This window comes from Chrysochloris asiatica, unplaced genomic scaffold, assembly GCF_000296735.1.
Source record: "Chrysochloris asiatica unplaced genomic scaffold, ChrAsi1.0 scaffold00046, whole genome shotgun sequence".
Classification (NCBI taxonomy): domain Eukaryota; kingdom Metazoa; phylum Chordata; class Mammalia; order Afrosoricida; family Chrysochloridae; genus Chrysochloris; species Chrysochloris asiatica.
The window spans coordinates 6,740,705-6,760,261 of NW_006408564.1; the positions used below are offsets into that span (position 1 = coordinate 6,740,705).

Below are 19,557 nucleotides of genomic sequence, written 5' to 3' on the forward strand. Positions count from 1 at the left end.
GATGGAGCACCTGGGGACTTTAGATCCAGAGAGGGAGAGCGACTTTGTGCTGAAGACTAGGGCAGGGGAGTGTCGGGGGCAGGTTTGCAGGGTATACCCTTTGGTTGGTTGATGATGCATGGAGGGGATTGTAACCAGGACAATGAAACGATATAAGACAGAATGAATGTAAAACTAATGTTCTCCCATGTAAACTATCACATAATTCACAATAAAACATTTAAATAAATAAATAAATAAATACAGGAAAGTAATACTAAGCTTTCATAAATAGATAATACACCTAAAGGGAAAAGGAGTTGTATTGAATCAATAGAAGGTCAAATTAGTGAGCATCTTAGAACACGAAGACAAATGTCTCGATTTTAATCTACTAAAGCTCTGGTAGTGTAGTGGTTACGTATTGGGCTGCGAACCATAAGGTCAGCAGTTCAAAACTACCAGCCGCTCCACGGGAAAAAGATGAGGCTTTCTACTCCTGTAAAGATATACAACCTCGGAAACCCTGTACAGGGTCGCTATGAGTCAGAACCGACTTGACGGCACTTAACAACAACAACAACAAAGCAACAATCAGAAAAAAAAAACAAAAAACCTGAAGGAAGCCTAAGAATTAAGTGAGGAATCATCAAGAGGAATAATTTATGCATGATCAGAATTCTAGAATGGGAAGAGACCAAAAAAAGCACAGAGAAAATTGTCAGAGTTCTTGGAAGAAAACTTGCCTAGCATCATAAAAGGTGAAAACGTATGCATTCAAGAAACTGAATAAACCCCAAACAGGAGAGACCTCAAAAGAAAATCATCACGAATACTATAATAAAACTTTCCAAAACCAAAGACAAAGAAAGATACCTGAGAGCAGCTTGGGGAAAATGAAAATGTACCTAACAAAGGAGAAACAAAAAAAGTAAGCTCTGAATTCTCAGCAGAAACCATGCAGGCAAGAAGGCAATAATGGATTTACAAATACAGAACTCTGGAAAAAAAGTTGCCAACCAGGAATCACATGCCCAGCAATACTGTCCCTCAAATACAACTATGAAATTAGGACATTTCCAGACAAAGAGAAACAAAAAGAATCTGGAAAAACCAACCCAAGCTGACAATACTAAAGGGCGTTCTTCTGACAGACAACCAACAACCATAGACAATTTGAGATTAACATACATGACAATGAAGCAACCACTAGGTAAAAAACCCTTTATGTTTTCCACAAGCCACTGTTGGTTAAAACAACTTCCCCCCACCCCACCCCCCTTTGTAAGTAAAAGACCTTGAAGCTGCAACTGGCCAAAATAACTCTCTTTCATAAGTAAAAGGCCATTAGCATTAGCCCTTAGCCCTAGATAAGCCTGCACTTAACCCCCACTCTGAGGCCTAGTACAGGAATGAAGAAAGACAACCTACATTTCTTGTGAAACCCCGTGGTAATTGCCACTAAAGTGAGGAAAAATTGTGTTTGTTGGAGACAACATGTCTGGAGTGGTCAGCTTGATCTGAAATAAACAGAATACCAAATAACTTTCTGAAATTCCTCAGACCCCATTCCCAAGATCCCTATAAATTCCCCTCTCTCCCTTAGAGGAAGCAGAGTCATCAAAGATCATTCAGTCCCACTGCCTCCTGTATACTTTTGTTATATATACTCCTGTATATAGTTCTGTATTGGGTTTCTGAGAAGCGGGTGGTAAGTTTGAACCTCCAACCTTTTGATTCAAAGGACCTGGTGGTGTAGTGCTTATCCCACAGCACCACACAGGGACTATACATTAAACCCTGCATGCTTTGCCATATTGGTTTCTCTATGGGACAGACACACATTGAATGTGATGGTAACAAAAGGCTGCCTGTAGCTCTGTGGCCCCTGGGCCTCAGCCAGAGAGTAGCCAACTGCCTTAAGTTTGGAGATTTCACTGTTAAAATAGCAAACATTTTCCTTAGTTACTGAGTTAAAGAGTTAATTTTATTCTTGTACAACCTGTCTTCAAGACAAGGATTTTAACAGAAAAAATTCCTGAGCATAATAAACTCCTAACGATTTGGAACTTCATGAAAAGTTACAAAGGATTTTTTGGTTTATGAAAAAAGTGCTGAAAGGTTTTATTGAAGAAGAGGTGTCTGATTCTCATTTGGACTAAACAGTCATGTTGGTGTTTCCACTTATGTTTTTGCCTAATATTGAACAGCAAACACATAATATAAAGTCGTAATTTTATTCATTTGAATTTTTGGTTGCTAAACTTGGTAACAACTTTGCTTCTTTTAAATTTAATAGCACAAAAGTCAGTTGGGTTTAGTTATGAGTTACTCCATTTAACCGTAATTTTAATTCTGATATTTAACAACTTAATGATTTCATATATACATAACAATGCTTCAAAACCATTAAGTGATATATATAAAGTTTTTCAGAAAATAACTGTTTGCACTTATATATATTTCTGTCTAAAGTTGTTGTTTTTTTGTTTTTTTTTTTTAACTGGGGTTTCCTGGTGTGGCGCAGTGGGTTAATGCGCTGGAGTGCAAAGTTGGTTTGAACCACAAAGTCGGCGACTCAAACTCACCAGCCACTCCTCAGAAACTCTGTACAGGGTCGCTATGGGTCGGAACTGACTCAACAGCACTTAACAACAAAGTGTATCTTCTAACCATGTTGTTGTTGTTGTCAGGTGCCATCGAGTCGGAACCGACTCATAGCGACCCCATGCACAGCAGAACAAAACAATGTTCAATCCTGGGCCAACCTTACTACCGCTGCCACACTTGATGCCATCAATGATGCCACCTGGCTGATCCATCTTGTTGGGGGTCTTCCTCTTTTTCTCTGACCTTCCACCTTACCCAGCATGACATCCTTCTCCAGCAACTGTTCCCTCCAGACAATGTGTCCAAAGTAGGAGAGACGAAGCTTAGCCATCTTGGCCTCCAAGGAGCACTCTGGTTGCACTTCTTCCAAAACAGATCTATTGGTTCTTTTGGCATAGTCTTTGTAAACTCCCACCAAACAACATTTTTGCCCTGATATGTCTGGGTAAGAGAAGGTAGGAGAAGATACTGACAGGATTATATGACTCAGTTGTGAATGGTTAACAGTGACTGTAAAAACCTGGAACTCCAACATGTATAAAACAAGCCAGGTCAGAAATAGGAATGGCAGATTTCACTATCTTCAAGGAAGAATCCTGAGATCACTATACAATGAACCTCCTCAACCCAGGGACAGAAAACCATGTAACACAGGGCAAGAAGCAGAGGGTAGCAGCAGGAGAACCATGAGACACAGCATTGGGCTTCCCAGGACACAGCAAGTAAAGCTGAGAACCTCTGTGGTGCCTTCAGGCACTTACTGGGGAGAGGGGCTAGGTTGCTGACCCATTAACTAGAGTTCAGTGCCTTCAGGCTAAGGCTTATATATAAGCGGAGTGGTGTGACCTGTGAGCATTTATGAGCAGCCCTAAAAGAGTGTTGCTAACACTACCTTAGCAGAAAGAGGCCTGCCTGTGGGCACCGCTGAGGAGAACTGTGTATTTTCTGGTTCTGACTTGTAACTTGTTAACCTCCCCATAATGGAGTATATATGTTCTGTGTGGCCTTTGCAATGAATTCTCGAACCCAGCTGAGTAGAGGTCATCTTTCTCCCGCAGAACAGCTGGTAGTTTCGACCTGCTGACCTTTAGGTTCACAGCCCGATTCGTAACCACTATGCTACCAGAGCTCCTTAGAGAGTGCTGTAGGAGGGATAATTGGTGCCATTATTTGTTGTATAGACAACAACAACAACAATTAAGTCTTGTCACTGACAGCTAAAAGGAAATGGGCATTAGTCATGTACAGGACCATGACTGTCTACTAAACAGCCACCTCTAGGATCAAACAGGTTTTGACTTCGGTTAACACAGGAGCAGAATGCCCCTTACCATTAGCAACACTGAACAGCTTCGAGGCAGAATACATTCCAAGAGTCAATTCTCTGTAAAGATATTTCCAACTGCTAGTAAAAACAGTCCCCAATATAACATCTCTGTGAAAAACTGTTATTGAGACTCAACAAATATTCTGTGTTTGACCTACCTAGGCTATTCTTTTAGCAGCCCTTTAGACCCAACTGCTCAGGACCACCCGAGTCACATGTGCTCTCCACCAGAGAAGAATATCAATGGACAATAAACTTAAATCTACCTGGCCAATGGCAAGAAGTAGACCACTACATAAGAAGTAGACACTTCATCCCTAGATCACAGAAAAACATCACATGAGTAGAGACAAAAATCATTCGACTTTATAGGCTACTTTTTGTTATATTTGCTATCATGTTATTATTACATGCCTTTAAAATCCATAAAGTTTAAACTGTCTCTAGATAGATAAGAATTATTAGAAACACTGCTTTGCAACATATGTTTGGACATGACTATGCCTGACTAGTTTTAAAATAATAAGCCAGATTTCTCCTAGCCTAGGCTAGTTCTTAAGAGTCTTCCTCTCCTCCATACAGAGACACTAATTAAGCATACAGCATTAAAAATGTATCCACCATTATAAAAATAGTAACAAGTGGTACTGTTAATACTTACAGCACTGTCAATAAATTTAAGCCCCTGCTTTGAGAGCTTCCTACATAACATCCAGTAGTTTGTCTATGTGGCCTTACTCAATACTTACTATTTTTTCCTAAAGACATAACTAAAAATTTGATGCTATATGGTGAAGAGATCAAATAAATGTCTGTGTCTGGGGTCTTAGAGGCCTGTCCTTAAAAGAGCAGCCAACTGAAAGGAATAATTGGCCAATCTGTGCATAAGAAAAGCACACTAACCTAAAATGTGATAGAAAGAATTTGAAGTCAAATCGATAATCAACAGGAAAAATGTGTGAGAGTCTAAATGCAGAGGCACTTGATATAAAAGGGTAGGAAAGACCTGAAGGTGGAGCCTTGACTCAATTTTTAGGGTCTTGACACGAGTCTAATATACATTGTTGTTGTTGTTCAGTGCTGTCTAGTCGGTTCTAACCCATAGTGACTCTGTATAGGGTTTCCGAGGAGCAGCTGGTGAGCTTGAATCACCGACCTTGAGGTTTAAATGACTTTGCAGTCTGGCACATTAATATCCATAGTAAGTCTTACAGGCTATCTTTTTCTAACAACTGTTCTCCATACAGATGGAACTTACAATAATAATTTCCACCTTTAAAGTCATTTTTGTTCTGCTGGGAAACATGATTCAGGCCTGTACTAAACTTAATAAATGATCCTGTGCCATGACAAAAACGTTAACCACCACACCTCGAATAATAATGGTTATCAGGTTAAAAAGGCAGCTTTAGAAAACCAATTTACTGTCTCCTACTAAGACATAATCATGACGGTTCAAGATTTGAAAGATTGTGTTTTTTCTGTTTGACTGGCAATTCCAAATTTAAAACTCTCAATCTTAACAGAAAAATCAAGTTAAGGAATACTACATGTAAGGTTAAAGTCATCCAGAAATGTTTCCTGTATGCCAAGCGACTAATCTGCATATTGCCCTGCTTTAGAATCAAATGCACCAACCCCAAGCAGGTTCAAACAGTCTCCCATGAAATGGTGTTTATGAGAGACCATTCCTGAAAAAGAATTCTTTCCTTTATGTAATTAAATAGAAATAATCAAAACCAGACAAGACCTTTGAACTAGGGAATAAATTGCATTGGGTAAAATATTTTCCTCCATTTGCCCTTCTCTTCTAAGACCCCACTCCACAGATTCCAGCTTCGGAGACTGAGTCTTTTTAAACGTTTGGGAAAAAAAATCAACATCTACAGAATCAACTCACCCCACAGTGAAAAACATCTCCTAAAGCTCTCCTAATGAGTTACTACTCCTCCTTGACACTGGCTGGAGTGAAGACCTGGGTTCATTACACTCTCAGGAAAAGACAACTCCACCTGAAACAGTTTTCCATTCAGCTCTCCAAACCTCCCACCACACCCCCTGCAAGCCTCTCTAGAACCTAAAGGATTCAAAACACAGTCCAGTCAGATGAAAGAAATCAAATGGGTGAAGACTTCCTTCTTTCCTTTTTTTCTAGAAAGGGCTCCTTGAGAGCAAACATGAAATTCCCCAAATATTGCCAATAAGAAGGCAAATAACAATCTTAATGACTATTCCAGAGCCACCAAATCCAACAAGAAGTCGCTGACTTACTTCAGCTAACAGAACCATCCCCAATAGCCAGTTTCCCTCATGAATCCCACCTGTATCCCAATCAGATGAATGTAGCCAGGTGAAAACTTTGCCCTTTTCCCCAAGAATGGGAAACTAACCAAAAAAAAAAAAAAAGAGGAGGGAATTGAATCCACAGCTAGTTAAAACAATCCTTTTTTGTCCCTTTGTAAGTCAATGTTAAAACAAGTTTTTTACCATTGCAAGTAAAAGACCTAGAAGTTGCAGCTAGCCAAATAACTGCACAAGTAAAAGGCCATTAGTGTTAGCCGTTATTTTTATCTCCCTATAGAGAGTCCGGAAAAGAGCTCTGGTAGTGTAGTAGTTAGGAATCCGGCTGCGAGCTGTAAGGTCAGCAGTTTGAAACTACCAGCTGTTCCGCAGGAGAAAGATGAGGCTTTCTGCTCCCGTAAAGATTTACAGCCTCAGAAACCCTGTGCAGGGTTGCTATGAGTCGGACCGACTCCACGGCACATAACATCATCATCATCATAGAGAGTCCAGAGGCCTGGTGTGGCGCTGTGGGTTAATGCACCAGACTGAAAAGCCATTTGAACTGCAAGGTCAGTGGTTCAAGCTCACCAGCTGGTTCTCGGAAACCCTATATAGGGTTGCTATGGGTCGGAACCAACTCGATGGCACTTCACAACAACAACAACAACAATAGAGAGTCCAGGATTGGGCAGTGTTTCGTTCTGTTGTACATAAGGTCGCTATGGGATAGCACTCAACAATAACAACAACAACACAGATAGTCCTAAGGAGCTCTGATAGCGTAGTGGTTATAAGTGTGGCTGCTAACATCAAGGTCAATAGTTTGAAACTACCAGCCGTTCCATGGGAGAAAGATGAGGTTTCTACTCCTGTGAAGATTTACAGCCTCCAAAACCCTATGCAGGGTCGCTATGAGTCGGAACCGACTCACGGCACACCACCATCACCACCCTAGAAAGTCCTGGTGTGGTGCTGTAAGATAAGCGCTTAACTTTATTTGAGTTCAAATCACCAGCTGCTCCACGGAAATGCTATACAGGGTCACTATGAGTCAGAACTAACTCAACGGCACTTAACAACAATAACATAGTGAAGTCCTGGTGTAGCGCTGTAGGATAAGCACTGGACTGCAAAGTCCGTTTGAACTGCAGGGTCTTTGGTTCAAATTCACCAGCTACTCCTCAAAAACCCTCTATAGGATTTTGCTATGAGTTGGAACTGACTCAACAGCACTTAACAACATAGATAGTGAAGTTGTTATAGTGAAGTTGTCATGTGGCACTGTAGGATAAGCACTGGACTGCTAACCGCAAGGTTGCCACCAGTTGAAACCCATCAGCTGTTTCTCGGAAATCCTATACAGGGTCACTATGAACTGACTTGACAGCACTAAACACCACAGATAAGGGTGTGGCGCTGTAGGACAAGCACTAGACTGCTAACTGAAAGGTCATCTGTTCAAACCCGTCAGCCACTCCTCAGAAACCCTATTTATTGTGTTTAAGTGCTGTTGAGTCAGTTCCAACTCTTCTTATTGTTGTTGTTATGGGCCGTGGAGTCGGTTCCAACTCATAGCGACTCTGTACAGGGTTTCCGAGGCTGTAAATCTTTACAGGAGCAGAAAGCCTCATCTTTCTCCTGCAGAACAGCTGGTAGTTTCGAATTGCTGATCTTGCGGTTCACAGCCTGATTCATAACCACTACGCTACCAGAGCTCCAATTCTTAGTGACCCTGTATAAGGTATCTGAGGAACAGCTGGTGACTTTCAACCACTGACCGTGCAGCTCAAACTGACCTTGCAGTCCAGTGCTTTATCCCACAATGCCACACCAGGACTCCCAGAAACCCTGTGTGGGGTTATTGTCAGTCTGAACTGACTCGATGGCACTTAACAACAGCAATAGATAAGCCAGTAGTCAACCCTCACTCTGAAGGCTTGTTCAGGATGAAAAAGACAACCTATAATATATCTTTTGTGAAACCCCTGATAATTGCCAGAAAAGTAAGGAAAAAATGTGTTTGTTGAGACATGTCTGGAATGGTCAGCTTGATCTGAAATAAACAGAATACCAGAGAAATGTCTAAAATTCTTCAGTCCCCATTCCCAAGATCCCTATAAATCCCCCTTTCTCTCTCCCTGAGGGGAAATTCCTCAGGGAAGTAGTCTTGAGAGGACATGCAATCCCTCTGGCTCCTGTATACTAGTATACATTAAACCTTCCTTGCTTTGCCACACCCTTTTCATAGTAATTGGTTTCTCTGTGGAACAGACAGCTCAAGACTGCATTTGAGGGTAACACCACTTAGAAGTCAACCCAGTTATAGAAGTATTCAAACTAAAACAAACCTACAAGACTGAAAGACAGAACCAGAGATAACAATTTGTAACAAAGACAATTACAAAGTAAAAAGAAGGAATAGTGTAATTACAGAACTTCGAAATGGAGATGAAGTTAAGTAGGTTTCAAGATAGAACAGACTGTTTTAAACTTGGGGGGAAATCAATACATGTGCTATTTGGGTGAAGAAGAAGGCGATATACAATTGAATAGGCATACAGGTAGAACAGGTATGGGAGGGAGAGTAGGAGATTGCCCAGAAATATATATATGGGTTTGACAGAGGATATATGTAAATGTATATTTGCTGCAGATATATGAATGTGGAGAAGCATACAGGGAGTAAAGTTATAAAAAGTCCTTAGACATAACCAAACACTTTGAGAGAATGAGATGCTGGGCCTAGGGGCTCAGAACCACAGTCTCAGGGAGCGCCAGGGTCAACTAGAATAACATAGTCCACAAAGACAATGTTCTACGTCCTACTTTGGTGGGATGAATAGCAACTGAGGTCTTAAACGTTTGTGAATGGCCATCTAAGGTGCAACTATTGGTCTCCTCCTATCCAGAGGAAAGAAGAATGATGAAAATTGAATACACATGGAAACAATTAGTCCATTGACCTAATCAGTCTCCATGACCCTGAGACTAGAAGAACTAAATGGTGCCCAGCTACCATTACCAATTGCTCTGAAAGGGATCACATTAGAAGGTCCTGGATAAAGCTGGAGAAAATATGGAACAAAATTTAAAAACATAAAAAAGACCAGGCTTATTGGTCAGATAGAGGCTGCTGGAATGTCCAAGACTATGGTCTTTAGCCACCCTTCAGATCTGGAACTGAACTCACCCCCGTGGCTCAATTTTCAGTCAAACTATAGACAGTTTCATAACTAGAATAATAACACTAATGAGGTATGCACAACTTAGATAATCAACCAATGGCGATCAAATGGATAGCATTTACCCAAGGGCAAAGTTTGGAAGAGTTAGGAAATGAGGAATGGAAACAGGAAACACAGAGGAAGCGGGATACATGATGTTACAGTGAAGGTACTGTACTCACTGATATGAACCAAAATGTATATGAATTGTTGAAACCAAAATTGATGATGTACTCTATAGACCTTCACCCAATTCACACACACACACACATAAAAATCAATTGGATTCCTAACAGAGAGAACTCTGAAAAGAAAATTGGGAAAACAATACCACTCACCTTAGCCACCCAAAAGATGAAAATTTAGGAATACAAAAGAACTCTACAAAGAAAATTATAAACCATTACTACAAGAACCCAAAAGAAACCTACATAAATGGAAGAAAATGTCATGCTCATGGATAGGAAGACTTAACAGTGTGAAAATGTCAATACTACCCAAAGAAATCTACAGATATAATGCTATTCTAATCTAGATTCCATAACCATTATTTAGAGAGACGAAAAACCAATCACCAAGATTACATGGAAAGAAAAGATACCCCAGATAAGTAAAGCATTACAAAAGAAGAACAACAAAGTACAAGGTGTCATATTTCCCAATCTCAAAGCTGACTACACAGCCATGATAGTTTAAAAAAAGAAAAAAAAGAAAAGAAAAGAAAAAAGAAAGCTGTTAGTAATACAATGAGAAGGAACTCTGGTAGCATCATAGTGGTTACAAATCAGGCAGCTAACCTCAGGGTCATCAGTTTGAAACTACCAGCTGTTCCGTGGAAGAAAGATGAGGCTTTCTGCTCCCATAAAGATATACAGCCCCAGAAACCCTGTACAAGGTCACTATGAGTCGGAACCGACTCCACGGCACATAACGACAACAGTACAATGAGAGACACGTAGACCAGTGGAGCAGAATTGAGACTCCAGAAGTAAATCTCTCCATCTATGTACAGAGTCCTGGTGTGGTGCTACGGGATAATGCGCTGGACTGCAAGATCGGTTTGAACCACAAGGTTGGCGACTCAAGCTCACAAGCCACTCCTCAGAAACCATATACAAGGTTGCTATGAGTTGGAACCAACTTGACAGCCATTAACAACAATACTAATAGGGTTTCCAAAGAGCAGCTGGTCAGTTTGAACTGCCAAGCTGTGGTTCACAGTCCAATGCTGATCCTACAGTGCCACACCAGAAGCCCTGTCCCTATATGCTGTTTTGTTGTCAAGTGGTGTTCAAACCAATTTTGCAGTCCAGCACATTAACCCACAGTATCACACCAGGACTCCATGAAAACCCTATACAGAGTCACTATGAGTCAGAACTGACTTGATGCATTTGACAGCAATAACAACAATGTATAGGCAACTAGTTTTTGACAAAGAGTTGATACTTCTTAAATAGGGAATATACAGTCTATTAAACAAATGATGCTGGCAAAACTGCATATAGATTTGCAGAAATATGAAACAGGACCTATATCTTGCACTGCATACAAAAACGAACTCAAGATGGATCAAAGACCTAAAGTAAAACCCCAAAGCTATAAAGACCATCAAAGAAAAAATAGGGACAAACTTAGTGATCCTAATACATGAATGACATAAACACACTGTCAAACATAACTAAAAACATACAAACAGCAGAAGACAAAATAGAAGACTTAGACAGCCAAAAAAGTTAGACACTAATGAGTATCAAAAGATTTCACCAAAACAGTTAAAAAATAACCCACAGTATGGAAAAAAAATTTTTGGCAATGTCATATTGGGAAAGGGACTAATCCCTAAAATTTTAAAACCTCTACAAAACATAAACAATCCAACAAAAACACAAACAATCCAATTAAAAATTGGGCAGAGGACATGAACAAACACTTCACTAAAGAAGATATTCAGACAGCCACAAAACACATGAAGAAATGCTCGTGATCATTAGCCATTACCTACCCAAAACCAATGATAGTGTTGACTCTGACTCATAGTGACCCTATACAGAGTTTCCAAGACTTTAAACCTTAACAAGAATAGTCAGACTCATCTTTCTACCATGGAGTGGCTGGTGAGTTTGAACTGCCAACTGTATGGTTGCAGCAGATATAAATCAAAACACCAATGAAATGTCATCTCACTCCATCATTGATGGCAAAGTTAAAAAAAAACAAAAACAACAAATGCTGGCAAGACTATGAAGAGACTGGAACCCTCATATGCTGCTGGTGGGATTGTAAAATTGTACAACCACTTTGGAAAACAGTATAGCACTTCCTTAGAAACTTGGAAGTAGAATTACCATATGATCCAGCACTACTAAGTATATGTCCTAGAGAATTAAGAGCTGTGGAATGAATAGATAAATGCATACCCATGTTCAACAGAGCATTATTGACAATAGCAAAAAGAAGAAAACAAATGCCCATCAACAGATCAATGGGTAGACAAACTATGGCCCATTGTTGTTGCTAAGTGCCGATGAGTCAATTCCGTCCCATAGTGACCCTGTATAAGGTCTCCAAGGAGCAGCTGGTGAGCTTGAACCACCAACCTTGCAGTTCAAACGACTCTGCAGTCTGATGTACATACCATGAAATACTATGAAACATTAAAGAATAATGACAGTCTGAAACATCTCATCATACGGATGAATGTGGAGAACATTATACTTAATCAAAATATTCCTATATGGACAAACAATGCATGAGACCACTATTATAAAAAGTCAAAAGGTTTCATACAAAAAGATATGTTCTTTGAAGGTTACCAAGGATGGAGGGAGAGAGAGGACAAATCCTTAACTAGAGGGTGAACACATACCTTGGATGAAGGTCAAAGCAATATATAATAAGGGGGAGGTCAGCATAAAATGATCAAGGCAAAAGGAGACATTAGAAGGAGTACAAGAGTTAAAGGCAACAGAGTAAATGCGATCATATACGCAATCCTGCAATAATAGTAATAATCATAATTGACAAGTAGATACATAGATAAACACACATGATAAAGGAGAATGGGACTATAGGTTTGACAGAGGACATACACATTTACACATACTATAAATGCATCCATGAATGTGTTGTTTATTGCCATCGAGTCAGTTCTGACTCATAGTGACCCTGTACAGGGTTTCTGAGGAGTGGCTAGTGAGTTTGAACCGCCAACATTGCAGTTCAAACGGTTTTGCAGTCTGGTGCATTAACTCACAGCACCACAGTAGAGCATTAAAAAAAACCAAAAAACTTGTTGCCATCAAGTGGATCTTTAAGGGTTTGCGAGATTGCAAATATTTATAGGAGCCGATAGCTTCATCTTTCCTTTTCAGAACAGCTGGTGCATTTGAATCGACAACCTTATAGTAGAGTATCCAGCAGGTAAGGTTATGAGAACTTCTTAGCCATAACCAAACACCTTAAGGAAATGAGTCACTGCGCCTGGGGACTCATGACCAAAGTATCAGGGAATATCAAAGGTCAACTGGCATAACATAATCCACAAAGAAAATGTTCTACATTCAACTTTGGTGAGTAGCAACTGGGGTCTTAAAGTCTTATGAGTGACCACCTAAGGTGCAACTATTGGTCTTTCCCTGTCCAATGCAAAAAAGAGTGAAGAAAAGCAAAGACACATGGAAACAATTAGTGCAAAGGACTAATGGACCATTCGAACCTCAGCCTTCATGAATCTGAGACCAGAAGAAGCTAGATGGTGCTTTCCTACTTACTGCCAACTATTCTGAAAGGGATCACATTTAGAAGTCCTGGATAGAGTGGGAGGAAAAAGTAGAACAAAATTCAAAATCATAAAAATGACCAGGATTACCCTTGAGACTATGGCTCTTAGTCACTCTTCAGGCTGCAACTGATCTCAATCTTGTGACTCATTTTTCAGCCAAACAATAGACAGGTCTATAAAGGGAACAATAACACCAGGGAGGTATGCATCCCTTAGAATAATCAAACATTGGAAATCAAAAGGGCAGTATTCACCCAAGAACAAAATTCAGAAAGCAGGCAGAGTTAAGAAGGAAGGAGGAATGGAAACACAAGGGAGGAAGTAGGATAAAATTCCCCATTATGGGGATTGCAATCAAAAACATGAAACAGAATGTGTATGAATCGTTGAATAGGAATCAGATTTTCTCTGTAAATTGGCACCCAAGTCACAATAAAAAGCAAAACAAAAGACAAATAATGGGCAAAAATTAGCTAAGCATGAAATAACAAATGAATCAATTTTTCCAATTTTCAGTAACTACTACAAACAAAATACATTAAAAGATGGTTAAAAGCAAAATACTTGTCTAAACCTATACATTACAGGGGAACACTTCACTGTTTGCATTTAGAAATATCACACTTAAATCCTATTTTCAGTGATATCAGTTACCTTAATGAATTCAATGTAGTCTTGATAAGTGCCTGTAGGAGGTGCAAAATAGTTTCCACTAGGAGAAAATTTATAATGAGGATTTTCAACTACACTTGTATTATAAAAGTCAGCCAGCATGGTTAACAAGAGACGTCTGTCCCAATCATCTGTCACTCGTCCTCCATAGTTGCATTCCCCAGTCAAGTAAGAGATCGCTTCAAATGGAACTGTGTCATATTCATTTATAAATAACTGAAAAAAAGGGAAAATTAAAAAGGAAAACCTTAAACAAAATAGTCTTTTGTTTCATTTTAAGATGATATTAAATATGCCTGCATGTATGTATATGGTAGCACTGTGGATTAATGCACTGGACTGCAAACCTCAAGGTCGGTGGTTCAAGCTTACCAGCTGTTCCTCAGAAACCCTATACAGGGTCGCTCTGGGTAAGAATCAACTCAAGGGCACTCAACAACAACAAATGTATATACATACAGGCATTCCCTTGGTGATGCAAATGGTTAATGTATTTGTCTGCTAACCAAGTTGGAAGTTGGAGTCCACCTAGAGATGCCTTGGAAAAAGGTCTGTTTATCTTCTTCTGAGAAAGTAACCACTGAAAATCCTATGAAGTTCTATTCTGTAACACATGGGATTACCATGAGTGAGAATCTGCTCAACAAAAACCCACAAGAATAAGCATGAAAAGGGGTTGAAAGGATGATCATCATAGATCTTTGGGTGGCTAGGATTGTTGGTATTTTATTTTTTTAATTATTTTGCTGATCTGTATCTCCTGACTTTTTCATTTCTAATATAAATATGTATTGCTCTTGTAATGCAGGCTTCTGTAAAAAAAAAAATTAACAACAAAAATGATGACATGAAAATTACCAAGTCTTTTTCATATGAACTTAAATAAACCTTGATTTAGGGCAGTAGTTCTTAACTGGGATAATTTTATCCTATAGTAGGTATTTGGTAATGTCTAAAGTATGAGATTCTCTGTTCCCATAAAGATTTACAGCCTCGGAAACCCTATGGTTAGTTGGTTACGTGCCGTGGAGTCAGTTTGACTCACAGTAATCCTGGATAGGGTTTCCAAGGCTGTAAATCTTTATGGGAGCAGAAAGCCTCATCTTTCTCCTAAGGAATAGCTGGTCATTTCAACCACTAGGCTACCAGAGCTCCTTTGGAAACCCTATAGAGGGTCGCTATGAGTCAGGACCCGACTCCACGGCACACCACCACAAAAACATAGTGCTATAGGATAAGCACTGGACTGAGAGGTTGGTGGCCTAAATCCCACCAGGTACTCTTCGGAAACCCTATACAGGGTTGCTATCCTGGTGTGGCGCTGTGGGTTAATTAGCCAGACTGCAAAGCCGTTTGAACTGCAAGGTCGGTGGTTCAAGCTCACCAGCTGCTCCTTTGAAATCCTATACAGACAGGGTCGCTATGGGTTGGAACTGACTCGATGGCACTTAACAATAACATGATAAGAACCGGCTCGACAGCACTTATCAACAACAATAACAAGAGTCTGAACCAACGGTAAATAGATTTACAGTTTTGGTGTCACAACTAGAGGAGGAAGAGGGAGCTACTGACATCTAGTGGCCGGGATGCTGGTACAATACACAGGTCAGGACTCTACCCTGTCCCCTATAAAGCCCAAAATATTAATAGTGGCAAGTCTAAGAAACCCTGATTAAAAACAAAAAAATTCCAAATTATAATGCTAGAACCTGTTTCACATACTGTAATCCAGTTCCACTTTTCGACAACACATAACTTTTGTAGTTGCCTGATTATTAAAAGAGCTGTAGTAATAAAAACTACTATTTGTATAGCCTTTGCATTGTTTTAGTTTTCTCTCAGCAACCCTAAAGGGTAGGAAACTGAGGTGGGAAATGTAAAGTTAACTTTTTATTCAGAGAGTTAAGTGGCAACCTCAAGGTATACATTTACGTTTTCTAGTTCCAGATCCCATATTTTCCCTCCTATACAGGAATTTTTGATAGCATACGTATTGGGGGTGATGTAAGTTACTAGCTTGAGAGATTTTCTTGCTAGTGAGGTTACTTAATAATGTAGGAATTATAATAGAAATAGGGCACAGTTGAGATAAAAGGTTTCTACATTGTCCAGAGTCAAGTTAAAAGAAGGACTAATTCTTTGAGTCTCCCGTGTTCTCAGGGACAACAGAACTATCAAAAAATGTGAACGGAGAACTGAAAGACAGGGAAGATTAACTTTTGGGGGAATGAATTGTATGCAAAAAGAGGACAGGTTCTCCCTATCCTGCCACTGGGGGATAGGGGTCCTCTCCCTTTCCCAAACCAAATGACCTCAAGAAAATTTCTTGTTAAATATGTGGCATATATGGAGCATTGTGGCTATGTAGGATAAGCACTGGATTGCTAACCACAAGATCAGCAATTCGAGCCCACCAGCCGCTTACTACCCAGGAGAAAGGTGAGGTTTTCTGCTACAATAAAGATTTATAGTCTTGGCAGTTCTATACAGGGTGGCTATGAGTTGGAACCAACTGAATGGTATTTAACAAAACAACAACACAACAAGAAATGGAGACTAATAACTTAGCCGTAAGTAAGCTGATTTGCCCTTTTGGAGAGAGGTCTCTTGCTGGTATAACTAGGTAAAGATGGTTCAAGCACAAACCTCCTCTCTAGTACCCAGTTCTTAAAAATATGAAAGATGGATCCAATCTATGCCTATAGGCTCTGTTGTTGAAGTCAGTTGAAACTGTAACTGGAAACTATAGATCTGGGCTCAGCCTGAAGATGGAGATTTTCCAGTTGACTGGTTATATATAGCATAGTTTTTGTAAGATGTTCTCCAAACTTACGCTGTCCCCACTAATTGGTTTTGAAGAACAGTGTTTATAATCAGTGTAGCTTTATCATCTAATTATAATTCCATGAACATCAATTTCAATAATTTCTACAAGATCTGCTTTTTAAAAATTAAACTTGATAAAATGACAGTCATTACTATAATAATCGACTGTTACAATTTACGATTTTAGAGTTAGGTTGTGGAGCCTTGGTGTGGTGTTGTAGGATATCGCAGGACTGCTGGCTACAATGTCAGCGGTTAAAACCCACCACGTGCTCCTCACTGACTCGAAGGCACTTAACACTAACAACATTGCAGTTTTTAGTTGATGTTGATTCCATTTTGAATCATGGCAACCCCACATGTGCTGAGTAAAATTGCTCCACAACATTTTTGTTGTTTTATTATTTTATGCATATTTGGTGAAAATATACACAGCAAAAAAATACTCCGATTCAAAAATTTCTCTATATAAAATTCAGTGATACTAGTTAAATGGTTTACACTGTGTCAACATTCTCATTACTTCTGTCTTAGTACTTACAGTCCATTAACTTTAGTCTCACTGTCCCCCAAATTTCTAATCCTGGCTTTAGAGTAACTGCTGTTCATTTGGACTCATAAAGATGATTTCTTTTTAAAAGAATATAGTACTCAAGGGTGACATTCTTTACTTTTGAAGGGGTCCTGATGTAGTGCTGTGGGTTAATATACTGGACTGAAAGATCACTTTGAACTGCAAGGTTGGCAGTTCAAGCTCACCAACCACTCCTCGGGAACCCTTTGGTCATTATGGGTCAGAACCAACTTGATGGCACTTAACAATGACAACAACTATTTAGTTTAAAAGTGACTTTAGGGGATAGTTCCACCTCAAGGTTTAAAGAGTATCTCTCAAGGCAATATAATATCTCAGGGACTGCTCCAGCCTCAGTGGATCCAGTAATCCACAGAGTTTTCAAGGCTGTGCCTTTTGGAAGCAGATCTCCAGGCCAGAGTTCTGAGCCATGTCTGGGTGGAGTAGAACTGTCTATCATTCATATAGTAGTTTAACAATGAAATGGTAGCATCATCCAGAGACTCCTAAAGTTTGGTATAAATATGATTACATGCAAGAGGGTTCCAAAAAGTTCATGGAAAAATTCTATTTTCCTTTCATTTCCATTTTTCCACGCAGTTTTTGAAGTCCCTCTTGTATTTATGCTGTTGAGTCTGTTCTCACTTATAATGACCATGTATAGGGTTTCTAATGAGTGGCTGGTGGGTATGCAGCACTGACCTTGGGTTCAAACTGACCTTGCAGTCCAGTGATTATCCTACAGTGCCCCATCAGGACACTTGTATTTATGGTGGTGGTGGTGGTGTGCCGTGGAGTCAGTTCCGACTCACAGCAACCCTGTATAGAGTTTCCAAGGTTGTAAATCTTTACGGGAGCAGAAAGCCTCATCTTTCTCCTGAGGGACAGGTGGCAGTTGTAAATGCTGACTTTGAGATGAGCAGCCTGACTCGTAACCACTACGCTACCAGAGCTCCTCTTGTATTTATCTATAGACTTACAAAACCTTCTTCATTGGAATCTAATAGCACCTAATTTGGCTCTACCAACACTGCTTTCTTCCTTTTCTGAGGTCTCATTTCATAAAGGCCCTTAGTCACAGCAAAGAAACAGAAACAATTTTTTGTAGTTGTCTAGTTGTATTAGGAGCTCTGGTAACGTAGTGGTTACGAATCGGGTTGCGAACCGCAAGGTCAGCAGTTCGAAACTACTAGCTGTTCCGGGGGAGAAAGATGAGGATTTCTGCTCCCGTAAAGATTTACAGCCTCAGAAACCCTGTTCAGGGTCGCTATGGGTCAGAACCGACTCGACGGCACTTATCAACAATAGTTGTATTAATATCATTGGTAAAATAGGACAGAAGTAATAGAAAGATATTTGAGTTTGAAAGATCAAAATTAAAATTCTAGCTCAAAGGCAAGTCCATTTATGAGCTTTGTTTTTCTCAAAAAATATGGATAACAACCACCTTACAGGGTTGCCATTAGGATCAGAACCCAGTTCAATGTCTGAGTTAATAGAAATTTATTTGTTGCTGCTGCTGGATGTCATCAAGTCAATTCCAATTCATGGCAACCTCATGTGTGAAGAGTAGAACTACATTCCATGGACATTTGTTCTTTTTCTTTTTGAGGTGGGATAGCAACAAGAAGGTTGTTGATCACCTGAATGTCTCATATTGTGAGTCTACAGAAGCTGGAAAATCCAGTCAGTCACTTTCCCAGCCTCCCCTACAACTAAAGCCTAGGTCTGTGACATGGACTTGGTTGCTCAGATGCATCCATCTAGGGACTGGTGTGCAAAGAAGCAGAAAAAGCAAAGAATGTATGGTCATGGTACCCGACGCTGTGTGGAAGCTACATAAGCTGCAGCATCTAATGTTTAACAAGGGTAGTGGTGCGGTTCTCCCCAGACGGCACGTGATTCTAGATAGGACTATGAATACCGTGCCTCTGAGTCTAGCTTTCCCGCTGCTTTGGTGGTTCTGTGAGCTACTCAATATTCTTTCAGTCAGTTATTTTTTTTGCTTAAATCAGCTTATTTTTGTTGACTGATAAAGCTAAATTGTAGAGCTGACTGAGTGGAGGAGAAGAAAAAAGGATAAAAGGAGTTCTATAAAGCTAACACTAAGGATGGTGCTACAAAAGGACAGAAAGAACGAGGGTCCTTGATAAAAACGCTGTTGTGTTGCTGAATCAACAGTCCTAGAATCTTTATCTACATCTCTTTTTAATGTGAAAGAATGTTTCATTGTAATTTAAAACAGATTTAAGTAAGTTTTCCGATTACTTGCTGC

General features: G+C 39.8%; 1 protein-coding gene across 1 annotated transcript in view; it reads right to left on the bottom strand.

Annotated features, from left to right (window-relative positions):
* Positions 1–19,557, bottom strand: part of DNAH12 (dynein, axonemal, heavy chain 12) — a 397,890-nt gene that overhangs the window by 33,658 nt on the left and 344,675 nt on the right. The window contains exon 49 of the mRNA XM_006862120.1: positions 13,862–14,095. Within this exon, the coding sequence (XP_006862182.1) occupies positions 13,862–14,095 (234 nt within the window). The remainder of the gene's footprint in view (positions 1–13,861; positions 14,096–19,557) is intronic.